Source organism: Rhinocladiella mackenziei, assembly GCF_000835555.1.
Source record: "Rhinocladiella mackenziei CBS 650.93 unplaced genomic scaffold supercont1.3, whole genome shotgun sequence".
Taxonomy (NCBI): domain Eukaryota; kingdom Fungi; phylum Ascomycota; class Eurotiomycetes; order Chaetothyriales; family Herpotrichiellaceae; genus Rhinocladiella; species Rhinocladiella mackenziei.
Genome location: NW_013550602.1, coordinates 48,441 through 75,214, shown reverse-complemented (window position 1 = coordinate 75,214; position 26,774 = coordinate 48,441). Strand labels below are relative to the sequence as shown.

At 49.0% G+C, this 26,774-nt stretch overlaps 11 protein-coding genes across 11 annotated transcripts; 6 read left to right on the top strand and 5 right to left on the bottom strand.

Moving 5' to 3' along the window:
- Positions 1 to 524: 524 nt before the first annotated feature.
- Positions 525 to 2,375, bottom strand: Z518_03600 (uncharacterized protein; the record flags this gene model as incomplete). Its single annotated transcript, XM_013417310.1, has 6 exons — positions 525 to 961; positions 1,020 to 1,622; positions 1,699 to 1,767; positions 1,833 to 1,935; positions 1,993 to 2,109; positions 2,163 to 2,375. The coding sequence occupies 6 exons, from the start codon at positions 2,373 to 2,375 to the stop codon at positions 525 to 527; spliced, it is 1,542 nt and encodes a 513-aa protein (XP_013272764.1).
- Positions 2,376 to 2,845: 470 nt separating this feature from the next.
- Z518_03599 (uncharacterized protein) lies at positions 2,846 to 4,780 on the bottom strand (the record flags this gene model as incomplete). Its single annotated transcript, XM_013417309.1, has 1 exon — positions 2,846 to 4,780. The coding sequence occupies one exon, from the start codon at positions 4,778 to 4,780 to the stop codon at positions 2,846 to 2,848; it is 1,935 nt and encodes a 644-aa protein (XP_013272763.1).
- Positions 4,781 to 5,399: 619 nt separating this feature from the next.
- On the top strand, positions 5,400 to 5,594 carry Z518_03598 (uncharacterized protein; the record flags this gene model as incomplete). The annotated part of the gene is made up of 1 exon (XM_013417308.1): positions 5,400 to 5,594. The coding sequence occupies one exon, from the start codon at positions 5,400 to 5,402 to the stop codon at positions 5,592 to 5,594; it is 195 nt and encodes a 64-aa protein (XP_013272762.1).
- Positions 5,595 to 6,228: 634 nt separating this feature from the next.
- Z518_03597 (uncharacterized protein) lies at positions 6,229 to 7,593 on the top strand (the record flags this gene model as incomplete). The annotated part of the gene is made up of 3 exons (XM_013417307.1): positions 6,229 to 6,678; positions 6,761 to 6,833; positions 6,896 to 7,593. The coding sequence occupies 3 exons, from the start codon at positions 6,229 to 6,231 to the stop codon at positions 7,591 to 7,593; spliced, it is 1,221 nt and encodes a 406-aa protein (XP_013272761.1).
- Positions 7,594 to 9,351: 1,758 nt separating this feature from the next.
- Z518_03596 (chlorophyll synthesis pathway protein BchC) lies at positions 9,352 to 10,625 on the top strand (the record flags this gene model as incomplete). The annotated part of the gene is made up of 4 exons (XM_013417306.1): positions 9,352 to 9,490; positions 9,550 to 10,241; positions 10,300 to 10,405; positions 10,462 to 10,625. The coding sequence occupies 4 exons, from the start codon at positions 9,352 to 9,354 to the stop codon at positions 10,623 to 10,625; spliced, it is 1,101 nt and encodes a 366-aa protein (XP_013272760.1).
- A 304-nt stretch (positions 10,626 to 10,929) lies between these two features.
- Positions 10,930 to 11,712, top strand: Z518_03595 (3-oxoacyl-[acyl-carrier-protein] reductase FabG; the record flags this gene model as incomplete). Its single annotated transcript, XM_013417305.1, has 1 exon — positions 10,930 to 11,712. One exon carries the CDS (start codon positions 10,930 to 10,932, stop codon positions 11,710 to 11,712), a length of 783 nt encoding a protein of 260 aa, XP_013272759.1.
- A 438-nt stretch (positions 11,713 to 12,150) lies between these two features.
- Positions 12,151 to 12,912, bottom strand: Z518_03594 (uncharacterized protein; the record flags this gene model as incomplete). The annotated part of the gene is made up of 1 exon (XM_013417304.1): positions 12,151 to 12,912. The coding sequence occupies one exon, from the start codon at positions 12,910 to 12,912 to the stop codon at positions 12,151 to 12,153; it is 762 nt and encodes a 253-aa protein (XP_013272758.1).
- A 712-nt stretch (positions 12,913 to 13,624) lies between these two features.
- Z518_03593 (uncharacterized protein) lies at positions 13,625 to 14,566 on the top strand (the record flags this gene model as incomplete). Its single annotated transcript, XM_013417303.1, has 1 exon — positions 13,625 to 14,566. The coding sequence occupies one exon, from the start codon at positions 13,625 to 13,627 to the stop codon at positions 14,564 to 14,566; it is 942 nt and encodes a 313-aa protein (XP_013272757.1).
- A 1,203-nt stretch (positions 14,567 to 15,769) lies between these two features.
- Positions 15,770 to 16,255, bottom strand: Z518_03592 (uncharacterized protein; the record flags this gene model as incomplete). Its single annotated transcript, XM_013417302.1, has 1 exon — positions 15,770 to 16,255. The coding sequence occupies one exon, from the start codon at positions 16,253 to 16,255 to the stop codon at positions 15,770 to 15,772; it is 486 nt and encodes a 161-aa protein (XP_013272756.1).
- Positions 16,256 to 16,760: 505 nt separating this feature from the next.
- Z518_03591 (uncharacterized protein) lies at positions 16,761 to 18,931 on the top strand (the record flags this gene model as incomplete). Its single annotated transcript, XM_013417301.1, has 7 exons — positions 16,761 to 16,977; positions 17,026 to 17,118; positions 17,169 to 17,220; positions 17,281 to 17,468; positions 17,521 to 17,829; positions 17,886 to 18,023; positions 18,087 to 18,931. The coding sequence occupies 7 exons, from the start codon at positions 16,761 to 16,763 to the stop codon at positions 18,929 to 18,931; spliced, it is 1,842 nt and encodes a 613-aa protein (XP_013272755.1).
- Positions 18,932 to 22,531: 3,600 nt separating this feature from the next.
- On the bottom strand, positions 22,532 to 24,892 carry Z518_03590 (uncharacterized protein; the record flags this gene model as incomplete). The annotated part of the gene is made up of 4 exons (XM_013417300.1): positions 22,532 to 23,345; positions 23,391 to 23,614; positions 23,663 to 24,483; positions 24,622 to 24,892. The coding sequence occupies 4 exons, from the start codon at positions 24,890 to 24,892 to the stop codon at positions 22,532 to 22,534; spliced, it is 2,130 nt and encodes a 709-aa protein (XP_013272754.1).
- Between the last annotated feature and the right edge of the window lie 1,882 nt (positions 24,893 to 26,774).

Sequence of the window (26,774 nt, the reverse complement as noted above, 5' to 3'; positions counted from 1 at the left end):
TTCCGCTATGGTACCCATTCTGTGTTTGTAAAGAGAATGTACACGATTGTGAAATGAGAGAGAGACGCTATCTCGATGACTACATCCAGGAATTTGTCGCAGCCGTTGTTGGGTTGCTCCCGGCCGCAAGGCCGGCCATAGGTGTGAAGCTGCGTTAGGAATGGCGGGCTCGTATATTCCTTGAGACTCTTCGGGGGTGCACACCTTTCACCAAGGGGCTCTGCGATTGTTCGGTTCACTGCACGTCCGCTTCTCACATGGATGCATTTGAGATATACCCCAGGCAACAAACGTAACACTAGGTGTAGGAGATTTGATTGGATAGGATGAGCTTCCCCTCCATAAGAAAGCTGCTTCCCTGCAATTGCAAACAAAGAACTAGGCTAGACGGAAGTGAGCTTTCTATCCTACAGTACTTTTCCTAGCACTTTCGATGAGTATATTGTTTCCATGTCTTGCGCTCGCATTTTTTGCAGCCAAGTAAACAAGCTCATATCCTACAAGGCTCTCCTACGCTAGGATCACTATACAGGTAGCGAGTCCAAATCCACCTCGGCCTTTCGCCTTCTGAGCCTTAGTTTTACCGTGGGATTCGGTACTCTGTTCCTTGCAAATCGAATGATGGGTTCCGCCACAGGTTCTGAAAAGGTAAGATCGTACTTCATGATTGCGTGCACAAGGATAATCTTAAGTTCATTGGATGCGAAGAAGCGGCCAGGACATGAAAATGTGCCGTGTCCAAATGCAATATGATCGGTGCTGGTAGAGACGAACTGGCTGACGTTCTCAAGGCCTGGCCGCTGGCGCATCTTGAGAAAACGCCAAGGGTCGAATGTTTCCGGATCGGCGTGAACACCCGAATTCCACATGCGTTCCGAATAAATCTCCATGAGCATGCCCTTGGGAATCAGCGTCCCATCCGCTAATCTCACGTCCTTGGTTGCCAGGCGCTGCATTGAAACTGTGGCTAGTATGAGCCAAGCTGTCTAGACTAGACGGCACGGGAATGTGGGACCTACCAATATTCAAAGGGTTCATACGCTGAGTCTCTTTCAGGAAGCTGTCAAGCAGTTTTAATTTTGACAGCGAGGTCTTTTTCCATCCGTCCTGCTCAAGGACTTCAACAATCTCTTCTCGTAGTGGCTGTAAAATCTCCGGATGGATGCAAAGATTGTAGATGGCCTTGGTCAAGAGGTCCGAGGTGGTGTGGATCGCTGCTAGCGACATTGCGAGCTGGCTGTACACATGATCATACGGTCGCCCACGTGCAACCTCTTCAAGCCACTCAATCATGTCGTTATACCTCGGTGCCGGAGCCTTGACTTTTTCACATTCTGCCCGTTCCTGCTTGCGTCTTTCCAGCTCTGGTTGCATCAATTGGCGGAACTCGTAGATGGCATTTCGTACCTGCCGAAATTGAGGTAAAACCCAATGTACAAATGGGCGGAGGATTCGTGGCCACATCTTTAACGTGTCTATAGCTGTCATTGAGATGACTGTATAGTCCACCTCGAGTTTGAGTATTGTGGGATCTCGACACAATTTCGGGCCTAGAAACACACGCGACGAGACGCGTGCGATGATTTCCAGACATGTTTCCCGGCCAGGGATGTCGTGCCACTCTTCAGGTTGTTAGTCCGCCAATAGCAAGGATATCGAGAGCAGTCGTCATAAGCACAAAATCATAGACAGACTCACCAGCGTCAGATGTCCAAAGATCTTCCAATGTTAGACTTGCTTCTTCCGACAGAGGACCCGTCACCATGGCTGCCAGAGGTGTCAACGTGCGATCCATCATTCACAATCTTGTCAAGAGGGCAAATCAGACTCACGGAGCTGGCTAGTCAATTTTGCCTTCACTATGTCGGGACCAAGTCCGTCGTCTGTGGCCCCGTAGTGAAAAGGCTCGAGGCCCGGTGTGTGGGAAAGCATATCCTGCGGGCCTGATATCAGACAGAGATATAGATGTTCGGAAATTATTGCGGTACCCACCTCGCGCACATACTTGCGAAAATCAAGGTCTTTGTGACCCTTGATCTCTTGTGCAAAATCCGGGGACAAAATCAATTTTCTTCCGGAGTCTGTTTGTAGGAGGAACGACTTGGCAGTCTACACCTAATGGTGTGAGTGAGTAGGATCGTCTCATAACTGAGATCGTTCACCTTAAGTCCATCTTTTATCAATTCTTCCCCCCGCATGAAATAGTTTTGCTTGGCTCCACTCGAACTCCAGTTCCAGCAGCTGGGCTTGTTGACCACCGGGATTGAGCGTGTCTTGTACCAACGGCCGAACGAATTGAACAGGAGCAACAGGCAGCTTGCGGTTACGAAGACCGGAATGGCTGGAACTGCTGCGTCGAGTGCGGTATAAATCATGGTAGAGGTAACTCGAGTGCTTTTGAGGGTTCAGTATGAAGGACGCACGCGAACCCCAAGCATGCGCAATACTTGTATCTGGGGTGTTGCCAGTCTTTGAACAGGGCGTCGTAAGAATGCATAATTCGGATGCAAGATGTCCCAGGAACACTGATGATAGATGGCCGCAGAGAGTGGTCGTATTTCACGATTGCACAGTACCCCACTATTGATCTAAGCATATCGGGGTTACTTGCACCATGGCTCCATGGCAAGGCCGAGACGTTCCTCGTCGACTAAGGAGATTTCATTCCAAGTCACAGCACAGAAAAGGAAACAAGAGTCTTTAGCGGGGGTGCACTTTGTTCGAAACTAACTTCAGCTGGATTAATCATTCTACATAGGGCCGATAGTTAGTTTAATCTCGGCTACATCAACCAGCTCGAAGAATCTGGGCGAAGGATGGCGCGACAAGTCGAACCTCTCCCTCCTCAAATGCCATTTGACGACGTTTCGGTCCGCGTCGAGAAAAGCTCCGCCCATTTGCCACTGTCTCTCCATCTTTGCAATTCTCTCGAAAACCTCACTGGGCCTCGGCAGTAAGGCAACCTTTTGGATGCAAGTTGTGCTTCTTCGGGGGACGCAGGGGGTTTGACTTTCCCGTCCCCGGTGAAGTAGCCGGGGGTGCAGATCTGCATGGTTGATAGCCAGAGGGAGCCTTTCGCGATCTCTTTGTTCCATTCGTCTTCCGCCTCTTGAGGGGCTTCAATGACAGCTCTCTCTCCGCTGGGCGTGCAGGACAGGGCCTGCTTCACCAAGAAAGCAAGATGCTTCGCCTGGATGTCATAGACACCGGTCAAGTTGAAGGACATTCCTTGATGGGCGGCACCTTGAAAAAATAAATTGGGAAAACCATGGCACATGAATCCATGGAGGGTTCCAAACTCGGTAGGAGAATCCCACTTGTCGTCGAAGCTTCGCCCCCCTCGGCCATGAATAGGAGCCCCTGATCGAGTGGTAGGAGTTGCTGCTGGGTGGCTTTCATAGCCGGTGCCTAGGATGATCACATCGAGATCGTGATCGATTCCATTGGCGATAATCCCACGTCTTGAAAACGTCTCCACACCCTTGCCGTTTGTATCAACCAAGTGGACATGGGGAAGGTTAAACGTCTGGAGATAGTCGTCGTTGAATACAGGACGTTTGCACCAGCCAGGATACCATGGCTTCAGCTTCTCGGCAACAGCCACGTCACCAACCTCTTGGTCAACTCGGGCTCGGATCTTTGCGGTACGTTCTGCATCGAGGTCCATGAAATAGGAAACGTGTTCTTCAATCGTTTCTGGCGTCACGAAAGGAAACCTCCCCTTTCCACCAATGAAGGCGGCAAAGGCTAGACCCTCCGTCCAACCATCGACGATCAAGTCCTCATCTTCGGGCTCGTTAGTAATACGGGCATGGAAATTCTGAGCTCGAGCAGCCTGCCATCCCTTAGCCGACGCTACCCTTCTCCAATCCTCAGGAGTGGTGAGCTTCTGCGCTCTCACGCCTATAAATGAAGGGGTGCGTTGAAAGACGAATAGCTCTTTAGCATATTTTGCCACCTCCGGCACGACTTGCACAGATGTGGCACCCGTTCCTACAATGCCGACTTTTTTGCCTTTGAGTCCCAGCATCTCGGGTTCCTCTTGTGACCCACCGGTCACTGAGTAATTCCATCGCGCGGTATGGAAAATCTGGCCTCCTCGACCAAGAAAGTCGTCGATGCCCGGAATCGCGGGCATTTTGGGGGATGTAAAGGGCCCAGCCGCGACGAAGGCGAACTGGGATCGAATCCCAAGCTGAACGGGCTTATCGCCTTTGTGTAGAACTCGAGACATCTGTATATTCCACTCCCCGCGGTCGTCATCCCAATCCAACGAGGTGACCGTCGACGTGAAAAGCGCCCGTAATTTGTATTTGGCCGCGATTTGTTCGGCATTGGCGCGAATCTCCTGGCCGTACGAATAACGGTGTTTGGGCACATATCCTGTCTCTTCGAGGAGAGGTAGATAAATGTAACCTTCGACGTCACACATGAGGCCGGGGTAACGATTCCAGTACCAAGCGCCACCATAGCCACCGGCATTGTCGACCAGCAGTATGTCATCTGCACTGATACCGGCCTCGATCAAACGGACTGCAAAAAGAAGGCCATGGTGTCCCGCGCCGACAATGACTACCTTTTGCCAGCTGCCCTCGTGGACAGACGGCTCCGCTGCTCGTGCTCGCTCGTAGTCCACGAAAGGGTCCGCGGCATATTCAGAATGCTCTGTATTCTTGATTGCAACATACTGTTCAGCAGCTTCGTCAGCTCCCTTCAGGCGCTTGTTGCGTTCTTCAATGAATTTCTGCTCCAGGGTTTGCACCTCAGCTACAGATACCATTTTAGCACCGTGCTGCTGTCGCACAGGAGGAAGCGGTTGCAGATCACTGTGGGATGGACGGCGTCTCGGTGATCCCTTTTACCAGCATGAGATCAAAATGAGAAACGGCATGTTCGGATTACTCCAGGTCGCTCGCGCCTAGTCTCGAGCTCGAGAGCTACGATGAGGTCGAGTTGCATTGCCACACTTGGAAATCGTATTCTACGATCCCACGTCACGACGCGCCATTAGCATTTGTTCTTCAACGGCAGTCCATGTCGCAGCATATTGCAGGGTGACTTAGACTTACAAATAAAGGAGGCGGCTTTTAAATCAGATCGCGATTCTGCTGTGGCGTGTCACCCGTTGAATCCTAGCGATCAAAATGGTCTCCCAGCGCCGGATTCTTATTGAACGGTGGCTTTCGGGGTTTGAAAACTTCTCTCGCGACACGGTTGCTTGGAAACGTTCTGACAACTGCGCGCATATCGTGTCACCACCATCAACCGGAACTCCTTGGACCAATGAACAAACTCGAAAATTCTTTTCCCAGTGGGAGGGAGTAGTGGAGGGCTGCACGCACCACCCGCATCGTTGGATAGAAGACCCAGAGGCAAATTCCCTGGCTGTGTGGACTACCATGACCGCCCGGTTCAAAGCCCCAGGCATCGATCCTTATGTCGGGACCTACGTCTTGATCTTCGACTTCAATGAGAGTCAAACGGAAATCACAAAGTTTATCGAGTTTATTGACACGGGGACCACCCAAGAAATTGTGAAGAAGGTGAACGAAGGCAGAGCAAGGCTTGGCTGGGGGCCCTTGGAAGCCCCTTGAAGGATACTATATCTGGACTCTTACACTTCGAGTTACTATTGTACGCATCCCGTGAACAAGCTAGAGGGTGCACATTGCAACCGGGTCAAGTTGGAAAATTCATACATGAGGCTTGAGATGGCCACTACTGGGAAATGGCTGTCCGAAAGGCCTGGGGAATGAATGTGCAGGAGGACATAGGAGTGCACGCTGAAAGCATATCATGAGAGAGATTGCCTGCTACAGTATCGGTCATGTTGAGATGCTTAAATTGTGCAGTTTCGCGGACGTGAAACAATCGTCTGGCTGCCTGAATAGTCTCGACTTCTTCTCGATGGCTTAATTCTCGGACCGTGCACCATTCCTAGCTTGGTTCCCCTGCCAGTCCCAGCCAAGGTCTCTACGACTCGCAAAGTCTTGTGCCCTCTACCACACACCCCAATGCCGAGATTACCATGGACTATGCGTAATGGCCGCCAGTAGATTATTAGTTCCTGCTTGTTGGACTGAGCAGATGACAGCACCACAAGTGAAAGTCTCATGAGACCGAAGCTGAGACATTTTGGGCCCATTGCTTATTTGAGATTTCGTTTCGCATTTGGAGTGCTCTCTGGCAACGAGAGCTTGACAGCGTGTCTTGGAATCTCAAGTCAGTATGTTCATTCCCGAGCCCTTTCAAATCGATGTTCCTCAGAGCAAAATCGAAAGAGTGAAGCAGCGGCTTCTACTGACTGACTGGCCCGACGAAATACCCCTCCAGGAGCCTTGGAGTCGTGGTGCACCTTTGTCAGAGGTCCAAAAACTGGCAGATTATTGGGTTAACCAATTCGACTGGAGAGCCCAGGAGCGTCGGCTGAACAGATACCCGCAATTCACGGCGGATGTCAACATTGAGGGCTTCGGGACCTACAATGTTCATTTCCTGCATCAGAAGAGCACTGTGAAAGGGGCAATTCCTTTACTATTTTTGCATGGATGGCCTGGCTCGTTCATTGAGGTGACCAAAATGCTACCCGCTCTGGTTGAGGGTGCACGTGAATCGCCAGCCTTCCATGTCGTGGCCCCCAGTATGATCGACTACGGCTTCTCCCAGGGAAACACTAAGGTAAGCGCATTGCCGCTGCAGGCGATTCTGCATAGAGGTTCCCGGCCACCCATGTCTCGTAATGTCGCTGAGGGTGATCAAGGAAGGCTTCACCCTCGACCAACAGGCAGAGGCCTGCCATCAAGTCATGCAAGGATTAGGATATACTGAATACGGTGAGTCCTGGTTCTTCTTTACCTATGCAAGTCGATGCAATCGGACTTCTAATCTGTCATAGTCGTGCAGGGTGGTGATATCGGGTATTACCTTGGCCGCTTCATCGCTTGGAGATACCCAAAAGCATGTAAAGCAATGCACACAAACATGGCCCAGCCTCCCACCCCAGATTCTACAAAGCATGCAGATCTCCTGGCAAAGATTGAATGTGCGGGGGGCCTGAGTGAGGTTGACCAGGCCGCTTTGGCTGGTACCCAGCTCTGGGCTGCCGACGGCATGGCCTACGCTCTACTGCATACGACTCGGCCCCAAACCATCGGCTACTGTTTGGCTGATAGCCCGGTTGGCTTACTGGCTTGGATTTACGAAAAGTTGGCTGCATGGACTGACGATTATCCATGGTCTCCTGACGAGGTCCTTACGTGGGTTTGCCTGTACCAGTTTTCACGCGCTGGGCCCGCGGCTCCCCAGAGGCTCTACCTAGAAATGGCTCGCCGCAAGCCCATTCCAGCAGATCAACAAGCTTCTCACTACCTTGCTGTACCGCTGGGAGTTTCTCGATTCAAAAAGGAGATCCTCCGATTACCTCTAGCGTGGAACGAAACACTCGGGCCCATTGTGTTGCAGAAAGACTACGAATTTGGCGGCCACTTCGCCGCATGGGAATGTCCTGATATCTTGGTGTCCGATCTGCGGCAAATGTTTGCGAAGGATGGGCCTGTCCGTTTTGAGACACGCCTCCATGAGTTGCCACAGTAATGGTGTTTGGGGTAAGGGGCTCATCTAACAAGAATTCTCATTTCATATTCTCTACATCCTGAGGTTCAATTCAGACCAATACCTCGCCAAACATTTCCTGCCAATAGCAAGAGTGGCACATGCCACCGTAGAGTGCATTGAACACGTTGGGTTACCTTGGCATATGCCTCTGTCACCACTCCAATGCGATGAACCCTATTTCATGCCTGGAGAATGCACTGTATTACATGTTTCAGTCAGTCTGCCGATTGTCTCTGTATGTTATTTCTTCACCATCTGTCTCAATCATGTTTGGCGATGAATATCGAGGAGGTTCCGCAGACTTGCGGCCTTATGAGACACGCTTGCATCACAATACCATGCCGCGATCAGGGAGTGCCTCAACCAACGCGACATAAGGCTATTCCAATGCTCAGCTAATACATACGGCCAATTCATAGGCGAAAAGAAGAGAAAGAGATTCTATGATTTTGAGACTGCCCACCAAAATTTCGCATTGATCAATAGCTGAATGATTGTTAGAAAGGGTTGCAGATGTCCTGCTGACTGTGGAAGAACCCCCATGGTCACAAGCAGGGATTATGGTTGCTGGGTAGGTCTAGTCTATCCAGTATAGTTGATAGGCACCTTGGGGTCAAGCAGCATCGGCCGCTGAATATCGCACATTTTTGGGTGCAATGCTTGTTACCGGGAGGAGAAATCGTTAACGATTCGTCGCTCGGCAAATCAGGCAGTTCAGGACCATGTTTGTAAAGACCTGAACCGTTGAATAAATGTGATTACCACTCTGGCTGCCTGCAAATGAAGCCGAACTGGCCGACAACGGGCTTACGACTCAGCATGAATATTTCCGGCTCTGCAGTTCTCGTAAGATGTTTCTGTCCAACATGCCGTTCTATCCCACCTCAGAAAGGTGCCACTAGCGATGGCGGAAGGGTCATGAGACAAGGGTCGTAGAAGAAGATGTGAAAAAGGATGCTATCATGATATCGAAGCTTGAAGGCGAAGACCTAACCCACTAGACGATAGTGAAGCACAAATTTAATAGCATTTAGCTTACTGGAAATTGCGCAGTTTTACTCCAAGTCTCAATCGGACAAATGAGGCGAACCCATAAGGAGTGCTTTAGAGAGCCTTTACAAAGGCTATACTAGCTAATGAACCTGCGGCGAGCGACAAAAACCTACTGCGCCTCTATGGGAGTGTACTAGGCCGAAATAACTACCCCTCGTGCGCAATGAATTGAGACGCTCGGAAATAAACCTCGTCACATGCTCACACCGGACAGCAGAAAGAGTTTACGGACTCGGTACTCTGTTCAAGTAGGAACAGAAGCCTCCGTCCTTCATCTGTAGTAGACAGAGGGTAGGGGAAAAGGAGCCGACTCTACAAACTGCTACTTTGTATCGAGACCTCTTTGTAATACTACGCATTACCACGGGTAGTTTTGAATATGAATTTCAATCCAGCAGGGAGCTATTCCACGTCAACTGGTAATTTACCGTCTTAGTCAGAATTCTGGAGTACCTACTAACTAGCGTCACTTGAACCAAAATGGTTCCGGGGGCCAGGCATTTGCATCGGATTATACGACATCTCCTGCAATAACCTTTCTGGACGTGACGAATGTGCCGATGTCGATGTCGAGGAGATGCTGTGTAAATACATTCGTAGCATGCTAAATTAGCCACGCATACCCAAAACTTCATCCTCACATCAGGCGACAGAGATATGGGCAGCACGAACCCCGCGAAGAAGATGCGGGCGTGTAGGTTCTACAAGCGTGAGCACGTGCGCATCGATGAGATACCAATACCTGTCCCCCGGGAAGGCCAGGCCCTGATCAGAGTTGAATGGTGTGGCATTTGTGCTTCTGACCTTCATGAGTACTCACATGGTAATAATTAAAACCCAACTTACTCGCAATGCCTAGCTGGATGCCTGACATCCGAACAGGTAATCGGAACTGCCCTCCTGAGGGGAACCCTCATCCGCTTACTGGGGACCATGTCCCGGTGGTGCTGGGCCACGAGTTTTGCGGGCGAATTGAATGGGCCTCGCCAACCTCCAAACTCCACAAGGGTGAAGCTGTCATGGTCGACCCGAGACTATACTGCTCTTCTTGTGTTTCTTGCACCATGTCCGAAACCAACTCCTGTGAAAATTTTGGGTTCCTTGGGCTTTCGGGATCTGGTGGTGGCCTTTCCGAGTACGTGGCTGTGAACGAGAATCAATTGTATCCACTTGGAAATGCGCCTCTTCATTTAGCAGCTTTGTTGGAGCCTCTTGCCGTTGCCTGGCATGGAGTATCGGTGACGGGAGTGGAAGTGGCTTCTAAGGTGCCTATATTGATTGTTGGCGGAGGACCTATAGGGCTCGCCGTTGCCGCGGTCCTTCGAGCTCGTGGTGCAGAGCAAATCTTCATATCCGAGCCTGCCAAAATTCGACACAAGACAGCCGGTATCTTCGCTGACAAAGTCTTCAATCCCTTGGATGAAGATGTCGCCAGTGCCTGCCGTGAGTTGACCAGTGGAAAAGGAGTACGGATTGTGTTCGATTGTGCGGGCATTCAGTCGGGCATGGAGGATGGCATGAAAGCCCTCGGTCTTTCCGGCGTTTACATGAATTTGGCTGGTTGGTCTACGATGGTTGGTTTTCATTTCGAGATTGTGGCAATAAGAACCACCTGCTCATTTAGGGTTTTAGTGGAAGCCTCCGCAAGAGGCAATCGTTGCAAAGGAAGTTTCATTGAAAGGCTCAATGTCCTACAAAGAGAATGATTTCGCAGAAGTTGTGGAAGCATTTGTAAACGGTAAGAGCGCTCTCAGTCCAAGCTGACCATAGTATGTAATAGCTCATCGATTGTAGGGAAGTTCGACAACTTGGAGGAGATGATAACGTCGAGAATTCATTTGGAAGACGTAGAGGAACTGGGGATCCAGGAGTTATTGAAGACCAAAGACAACCAAGTGAAGGTGCTTGTTACTCCTATTACGGAGCTCTTGAATACATCGACCGTGAAGAAGTTATAGACCAATTGGGAAGAAACTTAGGTATTCTGGGTAAAGTCACAAGACGGCTAGGAATTATCTATTTCAATTGGCCGATCTCATGACAATGAGCAGGGGGCGTAGCTGAAAAGGGGTGCTTGAGCTCCGCATGCATGAGACTGTATTATTCGAAAGCACTAATTCAGTCGGACGGTACGATGCAACCTTGGCTAGCTATTCTAGCCTTCATATTACACGTAGTTCAAGCTGCATTGAACTTCAACACTGATGACTAGATCTGCCTTGACATTGAATCACTTTGAAGCATGATGGAGTTTCCACCAACATGCACCGTATTTGCTGGCAAAGTCATCTCTATCACCGGTGGTGCATCTGGAATTGGTCTCGCTATGTTCAGTTGTTGTATTCTAGAGGCGCCTCCCTTGCTATATCGGACATCAACCCCGGGGTGGCTGAGATCGTCTCGAAGGCTCTGGAAAAAGTTGAATCACGTGGCACACAGCGGTGCACGGCGAACGTCGTCGATGTTGGACGCTCGTCGGCAGTGGAAAGTTGGATCGACGAAGCAGTGAGAGAGTTCGGCAAATTGGACGGCTGCGCAAACATTACCGGAAAAGGCGAGAGATTGTGTCCCTTGGGCGAGAAAACAGACGAAGATTTCAACCAGGCCATCGATAACAACTTACGCGGCGCCTTTAACTGTCTGCGTGCTGCACTCAAACATCTCTCAAATGGTGCGAGCGTTGTCAATGTCAGGTCCAGCTCTGGCCTCAATGCAACGCCGGGATTGAGCCTATACTCCGCCGCTAAGTCAGGGATTATAGGAATGACCAAAGCAGCTGCTCAAGAGTACGGGTCCAAGGGCATCCGCATCAACGCAATTGCTCCAGGATTGGTTTTGACGCCTGGGATGCTGGCAGCTCCGGGTGATTTTATCTTGCCTAGCATTCAAAAAACACCCTTCCAGAGAGGCGCTGATCCAGCAGAGCTCGCCAAGGCTATCTCATATTTCTTGGTGACGAGTCCCCATTTCAGACCGGATCTGTCATGGTCGTTGACGGTGGATTTCTGGCTTGACCGTAAAGTTTCCGACAGGACAGTAGCTTGAGAGGTGCTGATTTGAAAGTCCTCATCGCAAGTAATTACATGGCTTCCCTCAGACCACTTCGAATCGAAAGGTTACTCTAAGATCACACCAGAGGTCTGGATGTTCGCTCGGGGCCCATTCCTGAACGGCCAGTCCTCCGCGGCTACGAGGCCAGCGGTATATTCTTAGAATGGGCTGCAAAATATACTCTAGATTCGTAGCTTCATCCAGCGCACGGATTCATTATTTACAGAAATACAAGAGTGCCAAGCTATCCAGTGAACCCCTTTTTGGAACATGTTTGGGTATTAAACTCATGCTTCTGCCCGAGCAGCGGAATGTTAAGCTTGTTCAGATTTGCTAAGTCAATTATTTTCGAATGAGGACCAATATGGATTACAGGTAACGGACTCTAAACGAGCCTCACGGGCCCTCTATAAATCTAGATTACTAGCTTTCTTAACACAAATAGCCGCCATCAACGACGACCACGGAGCCCGTCTGAAAGCTGGACTCTTCGCTGAGTAAGTATGCAATCGACGATGCTAGCTCCATCGGTTCTCCAGCGCGCCGTAACGGTGTCTTCTCGGTATGTGGCTTGAGGAATTCTGGCCCCAGACACAATAGGGGCGGGGAAAGGGTGAAACCAGGAGAGAGGACATTGATCCTAATTCCTAGGTGCCCGACTTCGCGTGCGGCTGTTTTTGAGAGATTGTTCAGCGCGGCTTTGGCAGCAGAATATAGAGCCAGCCCTGGGATCCCGGTAATGGCTGCACCAGAGCTGACATTGACAATGCTTGAGCCAGATCCCATGTGGGGGATCTGTGCACGCATGCAGTTAAACACGCCACGCAAATTGATATCAACCATGGTATCGAACTCGTCATCCGTCTTGGATGTCAATGGTGCAAACTGCTCTCCTTCTCCGCTGCCAGCCACGTTGGCGGCGCCGTTGAGCTGACCAAAATGCGATACAGTCTCTCTCACCCAAGCCTTGACATCCTCAGCCCGACTGACGTCCACCGTCGTCGCAATGAATTCTTGGCCCGGAGCAGGTTGCATTTGCGAGAGGACCTGAACCAGGCCTTGTAGCTTTTGACCGTTCCTGGAACTGATCGCAAGAGAGGCGCCCCGTGTATATAGTAGCTTTGCCAGCTCGTAGCCAATTCCTGAGCTGGCTCCGGTGACGGTGATAACTTTGCCTTTGAATGTGTCCTTCATCGCTGCTACGGACGGGGCCAAAGGGACACACTAGTGTCTGTGGTGAACCCTTATATACTGAAGACTCTGACTTGACGGTCATGAGGATCGTCTTCTGCGATGCTCATGGCGCGGTGCTGTTTTTGTTCCATAGGAATCGCGTGCAGTCCAAGAGACCCGTGAAATTTGCCTGCAAACACACGCCCCATGGTTGGACGGGCGAAATTCTAGCACAGGGGACGACCCTACGAACGCACCAGCTAACTACTAAACCGTAAGCAGTGTTCGATACCTAGTCAAGCCACGGCACGACTCGTAGGAAAAGGGGGGGTTTGGGTCCCGGCGATGTTCTCGGCCCCATAGTGCGCATAAGTCCTATCGTGGATAAGCTGCTTGATATCGTAGGATGCAAAGACCTACGGTCATCAGTAGTTTCTAAGACTTGAGTGCGAAGCAAAGTTCCCCTGCAGCCTTGTCCCCCGAAGGCGGCGATTGGATCATCATAAATTTAACATCTGCCGATAGGTGGTAGAGCATTCACTGCTCCGTCGAAAGATTCGACGGTTGCATTTAGTAAGCCCACCCCACTTGGCCTCATATGCTCAAAATGCCCGAGTCCATTACAAACTACCTATATCATCTACCTTCGCACACCTGTAATGCTTTGGTTAACAGCAGCATCGATCAAGCTTCTGACGCATCAGCTTGACATCCCTACTCGATATCCTACATAATGGCAAATAACAATAAAAAGCTTCTGCGCTTCGACGGCCGCACCGCAATCGTGACTGGTGCTGGCGCTGGTTGCGGGCGCGAGTACGCGCTTCTCCTAGCCAAGCGTGGAGCAAAGGTCGTCATCAACGACATATCACAGCAAAGTGCCCAACACACTGCGGATCTCATATCTAAGGCAGGAGGAGTGTCCACGATTTGCATCGCCAGCGTCGCCGAGTTAGGGACTGCGAAGAAGTTGGTAGATCTCACGATCAAAGAATATGGAAGGATTGACATCATCATTAATAATGCAGGCAATTTCCTGACTACGCCCTTTGAGTCATATACCGAGGATCAATTCCGGCTAGTGATGGCCTCTCACTTCGAAGGCGCGTGGTTGTTAACCCAAAAGGCATGGCCACATATGCAAAAACAAGGCTATGGGCGCATTCTCAATGTCTCGTCCTCGTCCATTGTGGGTCTGGACAACATGGCCGCATATGCCGCTGCAAAAGGCGCCGTGCTCGGCTTTTCTAACGCGCTTGCGGTGGAAGGGAAGCAATACGGCATCCAGGTGAACGCTTTGGCGCCTGGAGCATTCACGCCCATGCTCCAAGGGACACTCACAGATCTCGAGCTACAAAAGACACTAAAAGCCTTGATGCCTGCATGGGCCGTCGCACCAGTGGCGGCATGGCTGGTGCACGAAGATTGTGGGCGAACGGGCGATTTCGTCATGGCTACTGGGGCCAGCTTTTGCCAGGTCTTCCTTGGAGAAACTTTGGGTGTATCTTCCGAGCAAGATATATACACACCCGAGTTCGTAAGAGATTTCTATGCCGAGTCAGAAGATCGGACTGGTTTCAAAGTTTCAAAGAACATCATGGAACAATCTGCTTCTGCCAATGCGCGTGCAAGGGGGGAACTCAAGCCGTTCAAAACGTTAAAAGACAGGTCTTGACAGAATCACAAATGGCCTGGATATGTATCCCTAGGATATAGAGTAGATCGCTTGGTCTCCCTGTAGTCTGCAATGAATAGATTTATTTTTATAATCTCTACAGTCTCTACACAATGTTCACACCACTTCAAGTATCTCTAAGCAAACTTATGAATGATCCGTGGACAGCTTATTTATCTCAGCTCTGAATTGTTGGCTTACGTCAAGCCCCTAAATGGACGACGACGAACGTTGTTGAGGAGCCTAAACCTTGTCTTCTAGAAATAGGAGCAGAAACCCAATTCTGCTTTCGTGACTCTGCGAGTGAACTCAAGGGAGTGGATGCAGAGATGCATTTACTCGAGCCCTATTAATGTTTGGTCACCCTCGACGAAGCGTGGGATGATTTTCAGATGCTCGATCCACCACAACCGTCCGTCTTCCCTGGCCACATGCTGTATCTTGCTCGATGGAGACTCTGAAGTTACTGAGGTTATGCATTATATCCATGTGTGCCATCGAAGAAACTAACTGTCTCGAAAGTGTGGTAGAGTCTGAATGCGTGTCTTGAAGAGTGAAGCCAGCTTTGCGGTATTCTGACATATCCATTTCAATCCGATCTTGCCATGGCCGACTCCAGAAGCATGCTGTCTTTATTGTCAATCCCAAAACTCCATCGCAGGCAAGCATCGATGACTCCATCACGGTCAGAAAGTTCTTTGGTAAACGAGGCGTCCATGATCTTGTTTGCAGTTACAAGCTCAGTCGAACCGTTTCAGGCAGCCGGTCTGACGATGAATCCATGCCAACTTAAGGAGACATGAAGGGTAACAGACCCACCGAAGAAGGTAAAATAGGATCAAACACGACTCATAGCATCATAAGGCTCGCCTCTGCACTTTTGGGGACATCGATACAGCCGAGACTTTATTGTCGTCTACGACTCGGTAACCCGGACTTGACCTATAGGTGGGTTCTGAACACGATATCTCCTCATTTATTCGACATTGCCTGCGGCAGAGCCAACTCGAAGTCCGGGCATCTGGGTCTTTATGCCCTATAAGATGGAGCGGAGTAATAGGACCAATGTTCTACTAGAGTGACTTAAAACAAATAGAGCGTCTTCATGGTATGGTCTATCTCCAGAGGGAATAGAATCATAGATGATCCCCTCACGCCACGTCAGAGCTCCATCCTGCGCTACCATATCATCCACTTCGTGCTCTATTGAAACGTTTGAGCCTTGACTTCCGCCGATGGATCCGACAGGGGAGCCAACCCCTTTTTTTTCCTGCCCTCTTCAATCTTACGCAAAATATTTGGTGTGTTTGCGTAGTCCGCAACCTCCATGAACCTCACAATGGCATCTTGGGTCTCATTGAAATGGAAAATCATGACATAAGTGCCCTTGTAGTCGCTGATTTCCAGTTCGGGGTAGAATGTAAAGGTGCATGTGTAAAGGATGGCCGCCTTGTTGTTCTGATCGTCTTCGATGTAATCGTGAACATCGAATGTGGCCCCCTTAGCAATATCTTCCCACTGAGCCTCGAACGCTCGGAGAGTGTCTTGATCCCAAGAAGGAATGAACTCAGGAGAGCGTGGGAGTTCAAGCCGGCACTCGGGCGCCCAATAACGAGGAACAGAGTCGCGGGTGTATGGCGTAAAGCCCTCGAACCATTTTTCGATCAGTGCCCGACGCTTCGAAACCATTTTGGCGAGGATCAGGTGGCTGGGGTGCCTTATTTCGCTAGTCAAAGCTTTCTTGATCTTTGGGGAGACAACTTTGGCCTTGACCGTCAAATTTGTTACCTATGACAGGGCTATCTCTCAGCAAAGCTCACTACCAAGAAGAGAAACTCGTGGTTTTATAATGCGCGGCGCCGAGATCTCTAAACAATTGCCCCCGCGAATCGTAGGCCAATGGTACCTGGCCAGTGCGGACGACGTACAATTCGGATATCACGATTTTTTGCGCTAGCAGTTCCGCGTCGCAATTTTCGACTCTCGATGCCTGGCCTCGATCGGTCTCCGCTTCCCCATCTAGTACACTAGTTCCCCACAAATCGAACGAACCAAAACTCAGCCTCGGCAACCTGGGGTTACTTATGGCCAGCGCTTCCCCCGTGTTTCTCGCTGCATTCTACCTGCGTCGACCTGCCCGCCATTTTGAGATCCGACTTGAAGAACCTCATCCATTGTTTGTTTTCAACTCAACATGGCCGACGCTGAGAGACTCGCGGTCGCTGCCGCCCCTGGCCGCACTAATCGTGAAATGGCGGCTATGGCTGATCGGTCTTCAAAAGTTGACATGAGCTACATTCGTAGCTGGCACTTTGCGGGAACTTATGCAGGCATCGTGCTCCAGGTCGGAGCTTTGTCCATCGCATTCCTCTGGCCAATGGCGGTGATCAGCTATATCAATCAGGACATAGGTATGCTCTGCGGTGCGGGATATAGTGAATCTTAACTGAACCATTTAGGACCAACTCCAAACTACACGAATGTACCTGTTGTTTATACGGCGCTTAACAGCGTTGGGCTCCTAGTCTGTGGACGACTTTCCGACATATATGGTAAGTCGTAAGTCTCCAAAAGAAGGGTCGTTAACTGACATCTCCACCAGGCCGCCGTTACTTTTTCCTAGGGATGCAGCTCTCGGGGATTATTGGTTCAATGTATGAATTTATCACCTTGATTGTGCTCTCGTGTTATGGTGGCTAATTCGAGGCTCATAGCATCGCTGCGACGGCCAAGACGATCACAACGTTGATCGTTTCCTCACTCTTCATTGGCATCGCGTCTACTCTGTCCGTGGCGTATATGATATTTATGGGAGAGATAGTTCCCGTCAGACATCGGGGCTTCTGGTCTGCTTCGATTTTGGCCTGGATCTGTCCTATCCAGTACTTTGCGCCCACCCTTGGTACGACTTGTCCGACTCTGTCAATAACCGCCTGGGACTGACTTGGTTATAGCTACTCTGTGCGTTTTGCATCAATCGTGGCGGTGGATCTACTACATCGCTATTATCCTGCTCGGATGTTCTTTTGTTCTCATTTTTGTCTCGTACCATCCCCCGTCCTTTGGGCAGCTGCATCAAGAGTTCTCCAAAAGGGACCTTGTCAAGTCGCTTGACATTGGTGGCATTTTTCTCTGGGCGGTCGGCGCCGTACTCTTCATCCTCGGAATGAGCTGGGGCGGTGGCCTTTACCGCTGGGATTCAGCCCCCGTGATATCTTGCATAGTCATCGGGGCGGTGTCCTTTATCTCGTTCTTTGTCTGGGGTGAGTTTTACTACCTCGATAGCGACTAGAGTCCCCCTACTGACGACAAAATCTAGAGGCCAATTTCCCGCTTAAGGCTCCTCTGGTGAACTGGTCTTTCTTTGTATCGACGCCGCGGAAATATCTGTTCCCTTTTGCCGTCAGCACCATTGCCGGGATGTTCTACTATGGCATCAGTCTCATTTGGCCTATTCGTAAGTCGGTTCAGAACTGCTCCGCTCACGTCGTTGTCTAACAGATTCCTGTTTTTGAACCAGTCGTGCAAGCCGTCTACACTTCAGACCCAATACAGGGCAGCTGGTACTCAACAGCTGTCTACACTTCTATCTTCGCGGGTGCGACGAGCGGAGGTATCTTCTTCCACCTCGGAGATCATCATCGCCTCAAATGTATCGTGGCTAATGCCTTCATGGTGATTTTCACCGCGGCGGCTTGCACTCTCAATCGACATCATCAAACCACCAGCATTGTCTGCATCTGTCTGGCGTCCTATGCCACCGGTGTGCTCGAAACAATGATGAACATCTGGATGACTGCCGCCCGGAGCGTCGAGAACATCGGCCTCTCGTTAGGCCTTTTGGGTGCCTTCCGATCCCTGGCAGGGGCACTTGCGCAGGCCATCTACGTCACCGTGCTGAACAATAAGTCAACAGTTCTCATTCCGCAGTATGTCACTGCCGCAGCGCTTAAGGCCGGCCTCCCCGAATCGTCGCTGGGTGCTTTGTTTGCCGCAATCTCTGCCGGCACCGCCGAAGCATTTGCAAATGTACCGGGGATTACACCAGCTATCCAGTTGGACGTGATCAATGCGCTTAAGGATGCCTACCAGAAATCTGGTAGCTATGTCTATATCGTTGCGACGGCATTTGCAGGCTTGGGTTTGATATTGTGTTTCTGCATGGCTAAAGATCTCAGCGAAGACCTCACCTCCCACATTGGAAAGTCCTTGGACAATAAGACGGCACAACAGGATCACCCTAGCGGCGATAAAGTCTCTAGCAATGAGGGAGACCTTGAAAAAGACGGGAATTATAGGGCGGCAGCCGCTGTCGAAATTACACACTGCGAGGACCTTAATACCGACGCTGTCCAACGAGTGTGAGTAGATTAATGTGCGGTTTTTTTATTGTCGGTTAGGACAGATTGGATCGATATAGTGAAAGGTTCATTCTATACGGAATATATATTCTTTTATCTTAATGAGCACTTAGTAAGTTTCTAGATAGAAGGAGCACTAGCGACATATTGTTATGAACCGGTCACGGGCGAGGTCGCCAGGACAGACGCTCCACGTTCTAAGAAAGGACAACAGGAAGGATAGCCGGTAGGCCTTGACATGGGCCGGGTCGGGCTGGGTTTTCACCCCCCTTGGCCCGCCCGAACGGGTTTTCGGGTCAACCAAGGCCTGACCCAAACCCAACCCAGAAACCCGTTCATTTGGGCCGGGTTGGGTCGGGTCAACCCAAAGTATAACTATTTATAGACTTTTTCCTTGTAGAGTAAGTAGATGCGAAGAGCCCTACGTATAATTAGCTAAGCACAGTAACATACGGTATTAACCAAGCAATTTTCAAAATCATTGAATTGAAGGGAATGCTCATAAAGCAATAATCATTGTAATAGTTAACTTAGTTGGAATAATATATACTACGAGAAAGTCTTTGGCATAGTTCATTAAGTCCGAGCTCTTGCAATAGTCATAGTTATTGTAACAGTTACTTGTATTGGATTACGCGCATTATGTCATCCTGTATTTAATTAAACTTTGGGCGACCCAACGGGTTTTGGGTCGAAAGAATAATAGCCCAAAACCCGCCCCAAAGCCCAACCCGACCCAAAACCCGCCGGGTTAACCCGGCCCATGTCAAGGCCTATTGGAGACTTTTGAGCTGATACTGTATACACCCTTAACGAACGAGTCTCGATATCGATATGCTTCACTAATTAAATTTAACGAACGCTATAAGCCATTTAATCCCATTTATAAGCTCTATGTCTCGAGAACGAGGAAGACAGGCTTTAATATCGAATCTACTTAGTACATTCGAGATATTGAGTAAATGGTAGTCTATCGTTTATAGTCGACTTACTTATTTATAACATCCACCTTCTGGTGTGCAACTTCATTAGTTGGCGACAGCGCCAGCGTATATAGATATTTAGATAAACTCTATTCCACACTCTTAGAAAGAGCCCAGTGCGCTCAGTTTGACACGAGATAATAGCGTTAATGTACGTCGTGTAGATAAATCAGCTCTTTCCCACCCTTCTTAAAAGAGCTAGAGCATTTATTTAAATCTAAGTTATACAAGCCAACACACGCGACTTCACCACGACAAAAATAATCAACACCAAAGCTCCCCTCCTCTAGTCCATCACTGACGAACTAATAAATGGGGCGCCACAACCAATGAAAGCTTAAGCTAGACAAGTTCACCGACAGGAAGGTTTGAATCAGTGACCTCCCTCGATATCACTCAGTTTAACATCAACAATCACTGGCTGGAGCATTACGTTTACCCATCTAGGGCACCTAGAAATCTAGGCCGGACAACCCTCTTGCCTTACCTATGATCGAACACTAGTAAGGTCCCTCAATTCTATCGGTTCGACTGAAACTTAGTGTACCCACGAAGTTTCGTCCTTGATAGGTCAACCACGATTTGGTGTCAATTTTGAAGCAGTTTTTGGCAGAATAAATTATAAACCTTAATTTTTGGTTTTTTTTTTTTTTTTTTAAAAATTAAATCCATCTGGTTGCGGCTTGGCGTTGTGCGACGACGCCAAGACCGCCGTGCTAGTTGATCACGTACTCCGTAATCACGTAGAAATTCCTACCGCGCCGCCATCGGATCCAGTCTGTGGGCCGTGTGCTCGAGGGGGCACTCTACTCGATATTGACATGATCCACGTATCGGATTCAGTCCGTGAACCAGTCAACCTACAACGAATCAAATATTTTCCGCGCCACCACTATCGGACTATCCGAACCTCCGCCGTCAAATCAACTATTTTTCCGACATGCCATTATCGAATTAAATATTTTCCGGAATCGTCGCCATCGGATCCAATCCGTAGACCATGTGCCTCCCGGGAGGCTCCCACTCGTGATTCATGGATTGGATCTGATGGATCGTGGTATTTCATCGGATCCAATCTGTGTGAACCACCTAGACAGGCTCTCCTTATCACACTCGACATACTTCGTAACCGAGCGTGAATAGATAAGCCTCGACGTTGATATGATCCATATATTGGATCCGATGGCGGCGTCTTTCGTCGGATCTAGTCTGTGAACCATCTAGGCAGCCTTCACTAATCACACTTGAGATGCTTCGTAACCGAGCGTGAATGATAAGCCTCAATTCCACATGGTCCGTGAATTAGATTCGATGACTATGATCTTTCATCGAATCCGATCCATGAACTATATAACCGGGTGTTGAACTGTGAGACAATATGGGGCAACGATTTCAGCGTGGCAATGGATGTTTAGCTGGACAAGGGTTTCGTCTACGAGCTGAACACGGAGACACCGAAAGATGGCGACAATCTTTGACTATATCAACATGCGAGGCAGGACCTCAACTTGATAGAGAACAGAGCACTCCTTCAACTCAAGTTGTACCACAAGTTTGACACCGGGCGGCACCTTACTCAATAAATATCCGTCTCTTCGATATCGACATGATTCATGTATCGGACATGATGAAAGACCACCACCATCGGATCCAATCCGTGGACCTCCCAGACAAGCCCTACTGATTACACTCGACATAGTTCATGAATCTAATGCGATGAAACACCACCGCCGTCAGATTTAATCCGTGAACCATGTGACTCCGAGGGCAATCCCACTCGACATCGATATAATTCATGGATCGGATCTAGTCTGTAATTTACCTAGACGGGTTATAATGTCGAATCCGGTTCATGAGCCACCTTCATAGAACCTACGTTCTTCTTGTCCTCTTTAATATAAACTTCTCGAATTGAAATAGTAGCAGAGACAAGATTTGATGGGAATGATTTCCTGACGACTTTATGATACTGAAACTTCTATTGAACCTAATATAGTCGATGTAGAGCTCGCTTTCGAAAACGTTATTCCGATGACACCACATAAGGCATATACTTACCGTCCCATTATTTGGAGGCCAGTTGCCAACCGTTACTGGGGTGATACTTGATATACGACATCGATAATGGATTAGAAAGAGGAGTGTGAGATGAGAATTGATTGTACTATGCATGTAGTCCGGAATAATAACTCGGCCACCACACAAAATCTTTGGCATCTTTATCTTTCCGCATAAATCCGGTATTTTAAGGATATGAAATCATTCAGTGATTTCGAATGAATAACTTTTTGAGCTCTTATCGCCACATTCGAGCACGAGCTTACCTCGAACCGCCGTAACGGCATTCGATATAGCTTGTCATCTCGTCCTTCTATTCCCACAATCATGAAAACAAAATATCAATGCTCTTCTCCGCGAGTCGATGGCTATACGCGAGCTGAGGCGGCTGAAATCCTTTAAGGGATGACGAAATTGACCACGAAAGCGATATCAGTGACCTTCCGGCCATTCCTGCATCCTCACTTCTCCCATCTGCTGCGATGAACTTGGCCAATAGCGTCCAGCATCCGCCAGCGCGCCCCAGATCGCTTTGCTTTAGATCGTGTTATGCGTCCATTTCTTTAGTCTTCTCCGACTTCTTCGGCTTTCCCCTCTCCCTCTTTATCGTCTCCTTTCTCTTCTTTGGCTTCCTCTACTTTTTCTTGGTACTTAATCCAGATATCCGTGTTAACCTCCGAGAAAGGAATACAACGCTCTTGATGTCTAGGCCACGGTGAATAGGCCGGGTGTTCTTTGATGTCGCGCTTATCTGGCGTGATCCAGAGGAATTCGAGTTTAATATCAAACGTCAATAGTTGTTGCTCGGCCCACTGGCTGTATTCATTCAAGAATCTCTGATGTGACTTCGAGTGATTTTTGGCCACTGTGATCTGGAGGGGGAAGAGGAATAATTCCGTCTTTTTCCTTTTAGCGGTTCTTTTGGGGTTCTTGACGAAGCCAATCATTCCATCTATCGTCTCGTAATTGATCTGTCGAGGGCGATAAAGTACCGGCTTATCGCGGATATCGAACCGAATATCGCGTTGACTCGTAAAGAAGCGGAAGTTTATACCTTCGTTACCCGCTCCGCAAGCCCTCAAACCTTGTGACCGAATGGATGCAAGGACGGCGTATTCCACCATAAACCCAACGACAGATCGATTGTCAATAAAATCGCTCAATGAAGCCAGAAAGTTGATCTTGATAAACTTAGTATCCAACTCGAGAAGCTGATTTGCTACAGCGTCGCGAACTATGCCGCAGACATATCCTCCAATGTAGTCGTGGCCTTGGTAACGCTGGTAAAAGTATCGATGGTCGATCAGTTCGATGTGCTCCGTCCATCCCAATGGCACAGGCTTGTTATGAATGCAAGCCTTCACGTAGTCGCAATACCTGAAAAGTCAGAAATGTTCTAAGCATCAAATTAGTCGAACATACCACTCCCAAGCATACTTCGTAGTAGTGGACTTGATTCGCTGCGCAAACGCCATAGATTCGTTAGAGATTTCGATCAATTTAGGGGCCGTTAAATCAAACTTCCTATTCACTATGCATTGGTTTAAGAGCAATGGGATGCGGCCCGTAACGTCTTCAACCTTATTCCGGGAATACTCTCCCAATTTAATATCTTTATGCTGCTTCCACCACTGCTCCATTTCCGCCTAACAAAGTTAGAAACCTCGTTATGACACAAATTTGACACCACTTACCTCACTGAAACCGCCATAGACGTGTACCACATGGCACGAAGTCTGATGTTCGAACACCTCGAAGTTCGTCGTACAATTGGCAGAGAAACTGAGAACGGCTTTATTGGAAAAAGCGAAACGGATCACCCAGTTATATAACGTTAGGGCCATCTTCCTATTTGGAATGCCATCACTTATTAAAGCATCCATCTGATCAACGACAAATATGACGTTTTCTTGATACTCGAAGAATTCCTCGATCTGGACTTTAGTGCGTAGAGCTATAATCTTCTTCTGGGTGGTGAAATCACTGGCCCAGGCGAATAGCATTGCCTTTTTGACGTAGGAAACAGGGTCATCGAGCAGGCATCGGCAATCCGGTAGATAGACGACTCGTTCATCTTGAGCAGCAAAGTAGCAGACGAGGGCGGTTAGAAGGTGAGACTTCCCAAAGCCCTGGGTTCCATAGAGCCAGCATCTATCGTAAACGTCACCCTCTCGCACTTCCTTCACTTGGCGAAGAAAGTCTTTGAACATCGTTCTTCCCATATACAGCCACTTTTCTTTAGCTATATCGGGCTTTTTAAATCGTTCTGGCATAGTGCCGATAAATGGAAAGTCGAGTATGTGATTTAATGCGGGGTCGGAAAGTTTGTCGACGGCTCCAGAAAGAGAATCGACGGAATTGGAATGCCGATCAAGAGTGCCGTTCATTTGTGTTATCATATCCTTGATGGCCTGTCTTCGCTTACTCGCTGCGATGGCTATTCGTGTCAGCCTATCTTCATGTTGACGTCTTTTTGACGGAATGGGCGACTCTTCAGGTGAATCTGTTTCATCCTCTGTAACGACATTAGTTAGCTGTCGTATAGTACATTAAAGGTGTAATTACCTCTCCTCTTTTGGCCGGCTGTTTGGTTCGGTTGATCTCCTTGATACTGTTAACTTATGTTTGAGTTGTATCCACAGTTTAATCTTACTCTGTTTGCTGACTTTTCTAGCAAGAGATGCAAGAGCCCAATAGACTCCAAGAGGTAGACGAGTTTCTCTAAAGAAGCCTAGATCCTCAGCATAATCCAAGAAGGTAGATCCACTGATTTGTGCCGCTTTGAACGTCAAAACGTCCTCGTCATCGCAGAAAATGTTCGGCTGTGTATCCTTAATCCATTCGAGCAATTGCTCATCGTCCCAACTTTCCATCTCTTGAGTTGCATTCTGGCCTTGCCCAGCTTCCTGATTAGAAGCGTTCATTATGATCGACGTGAAGGAGGGTCAAATGAGGGAGACGGGATAATATGACGACTCGCACGTAGGTTGTGGAGAGTTTAAACTCGCCCAAGATAAGCGCACACGAACTGCCGTGGGATAAGGGGTCGCGAACTTGGAGACAGGGTCTTCGATCGGATTATGAGGGCAGAGGAAGCAACAAGTGTAGCATGCACGGTAGAGAACTTGCCGGAGGTAACGAGGATGATGAGAAGATGGAGTGGTTATTTAAGTAGAAAGGTTGAGAGTGTAAGTTGCCTTGAGTGTTACTGCGGGATTTGAGTTCAGTTGAGTTGATTTCATACACCCTGTGCGGGCCAGTGCTGTACACTCGCGAGTGCCACTCGTGAGTGGCGACGGTCAGCAATCACAAGTGACACTCGCGAGTGACTTAGTAAGCCAATAAACAGTGGTGTAGAAATCTGATTTGTCCAACACGGATAGGCTAACCCCATCGGATCCAACCCATGGCCCACCTAGGAATGGGTAGAATTCCGCCTTTGTCTGCTAGACCCCCTGATCGGATCTAGTCTATGGATCACATTGGGACGATGTTAATCCGTTGACATTATCCAAACTGTACTCATGCCTGTGCTGTAGCCTGCGGCTGCCTACGGCAGCCTAGAGGAGTAACTGTATATTTAAAGTCGTTCATTATCCTTAGATAGCCAGATAGGCAAGCCTCCATAGCCCAATGCGCATGCATTCCTGCATCCGTTCTCTCAACATAATCACGGTGTCCCGTGACACGTACGATATCCCCCATCGAATCCAGTCCATGGACCATATTGTTACGTGTGTCACACCCGAAGTGGACGTCACGTGGGGTTGAGGTCAGGGACTTGGGTATAAGGCACGGAGCAAGATACAGAGCGTGTCGATGTATCTAATGGTGGGGGTGTGATAATGAACGAAGTTGACTACGTAGAACCCCGAGGGTGGTGAGGCCACGTCTATATAGACAATCCCATTACCCAAAGGGGTAATGATTGCGTAACACCCAATATCACGCAACGAATTCCCAGCCACCGCAGAAGTGGCAGGAAGGTGGCAGGAAAGGGACTGGACGTCGAAAATGGACAAAGAAGCGAACGGATCGAAAGGTATAAGAAGAGCCTTCGAATCCGTAGATAGAGAGACAGGTTTCAGTACATTACTATTCCACACCCTACCTTGTGCACTCGCAACGATTGATGATCCTTCTCTCTACACCCCTCGTAACAGATCGATACCCTTCGTCGATATCGTTGTTACAGACAGAGCATCAAGGGTACAATATTTGGCCAGGCCCTGGTTCTGAATCACCACGTGCAATCTAAGCACAGGAGTCGGAAAGGAGGCCCCTCGCAGGCCGCTTTAAAACAGTTTTGTTCTGCTTGCTTTATAACTCTCGTGCCTACTCTTAGTAATATTTCTGAACACTTTATCCGCCTCACCTGGCAAATAATCATATCATAATAACCGAAATGTTGTCTCTGGAGACTCTTGTCTTCCAAGAGCTTCCAAAGACGGGCCACGCTCGCAGCATCACTGGTCTCTCTTGACCTGACCCAAGCAAGACTGAGCTTCGTTGGGCATTTTTTACACATACCTTGCCAATTTTTTTGAAGCTGCGTTAGCTGCGTCGCCAGCTCGCGGAAAGCATCTCTTTTCGACCTTCAATTGGAGTGCGTTTCCGGATTTACTGTGGGAGGTGTAGAGGACGTGTCGACAATAGGTCAAGAGCAGTTTGCTAGATTCTTATGTTGGCCCGCTGCCGAGAATCGCAGTGTGAGGGCAAACAGGCTCGCTCGGCGTGAAGGCGCTGTCGAGTCACCGTTTGCACGGTCATGTTTCCAGCGAGCGTGATGCTCAGTCGACATCGTGA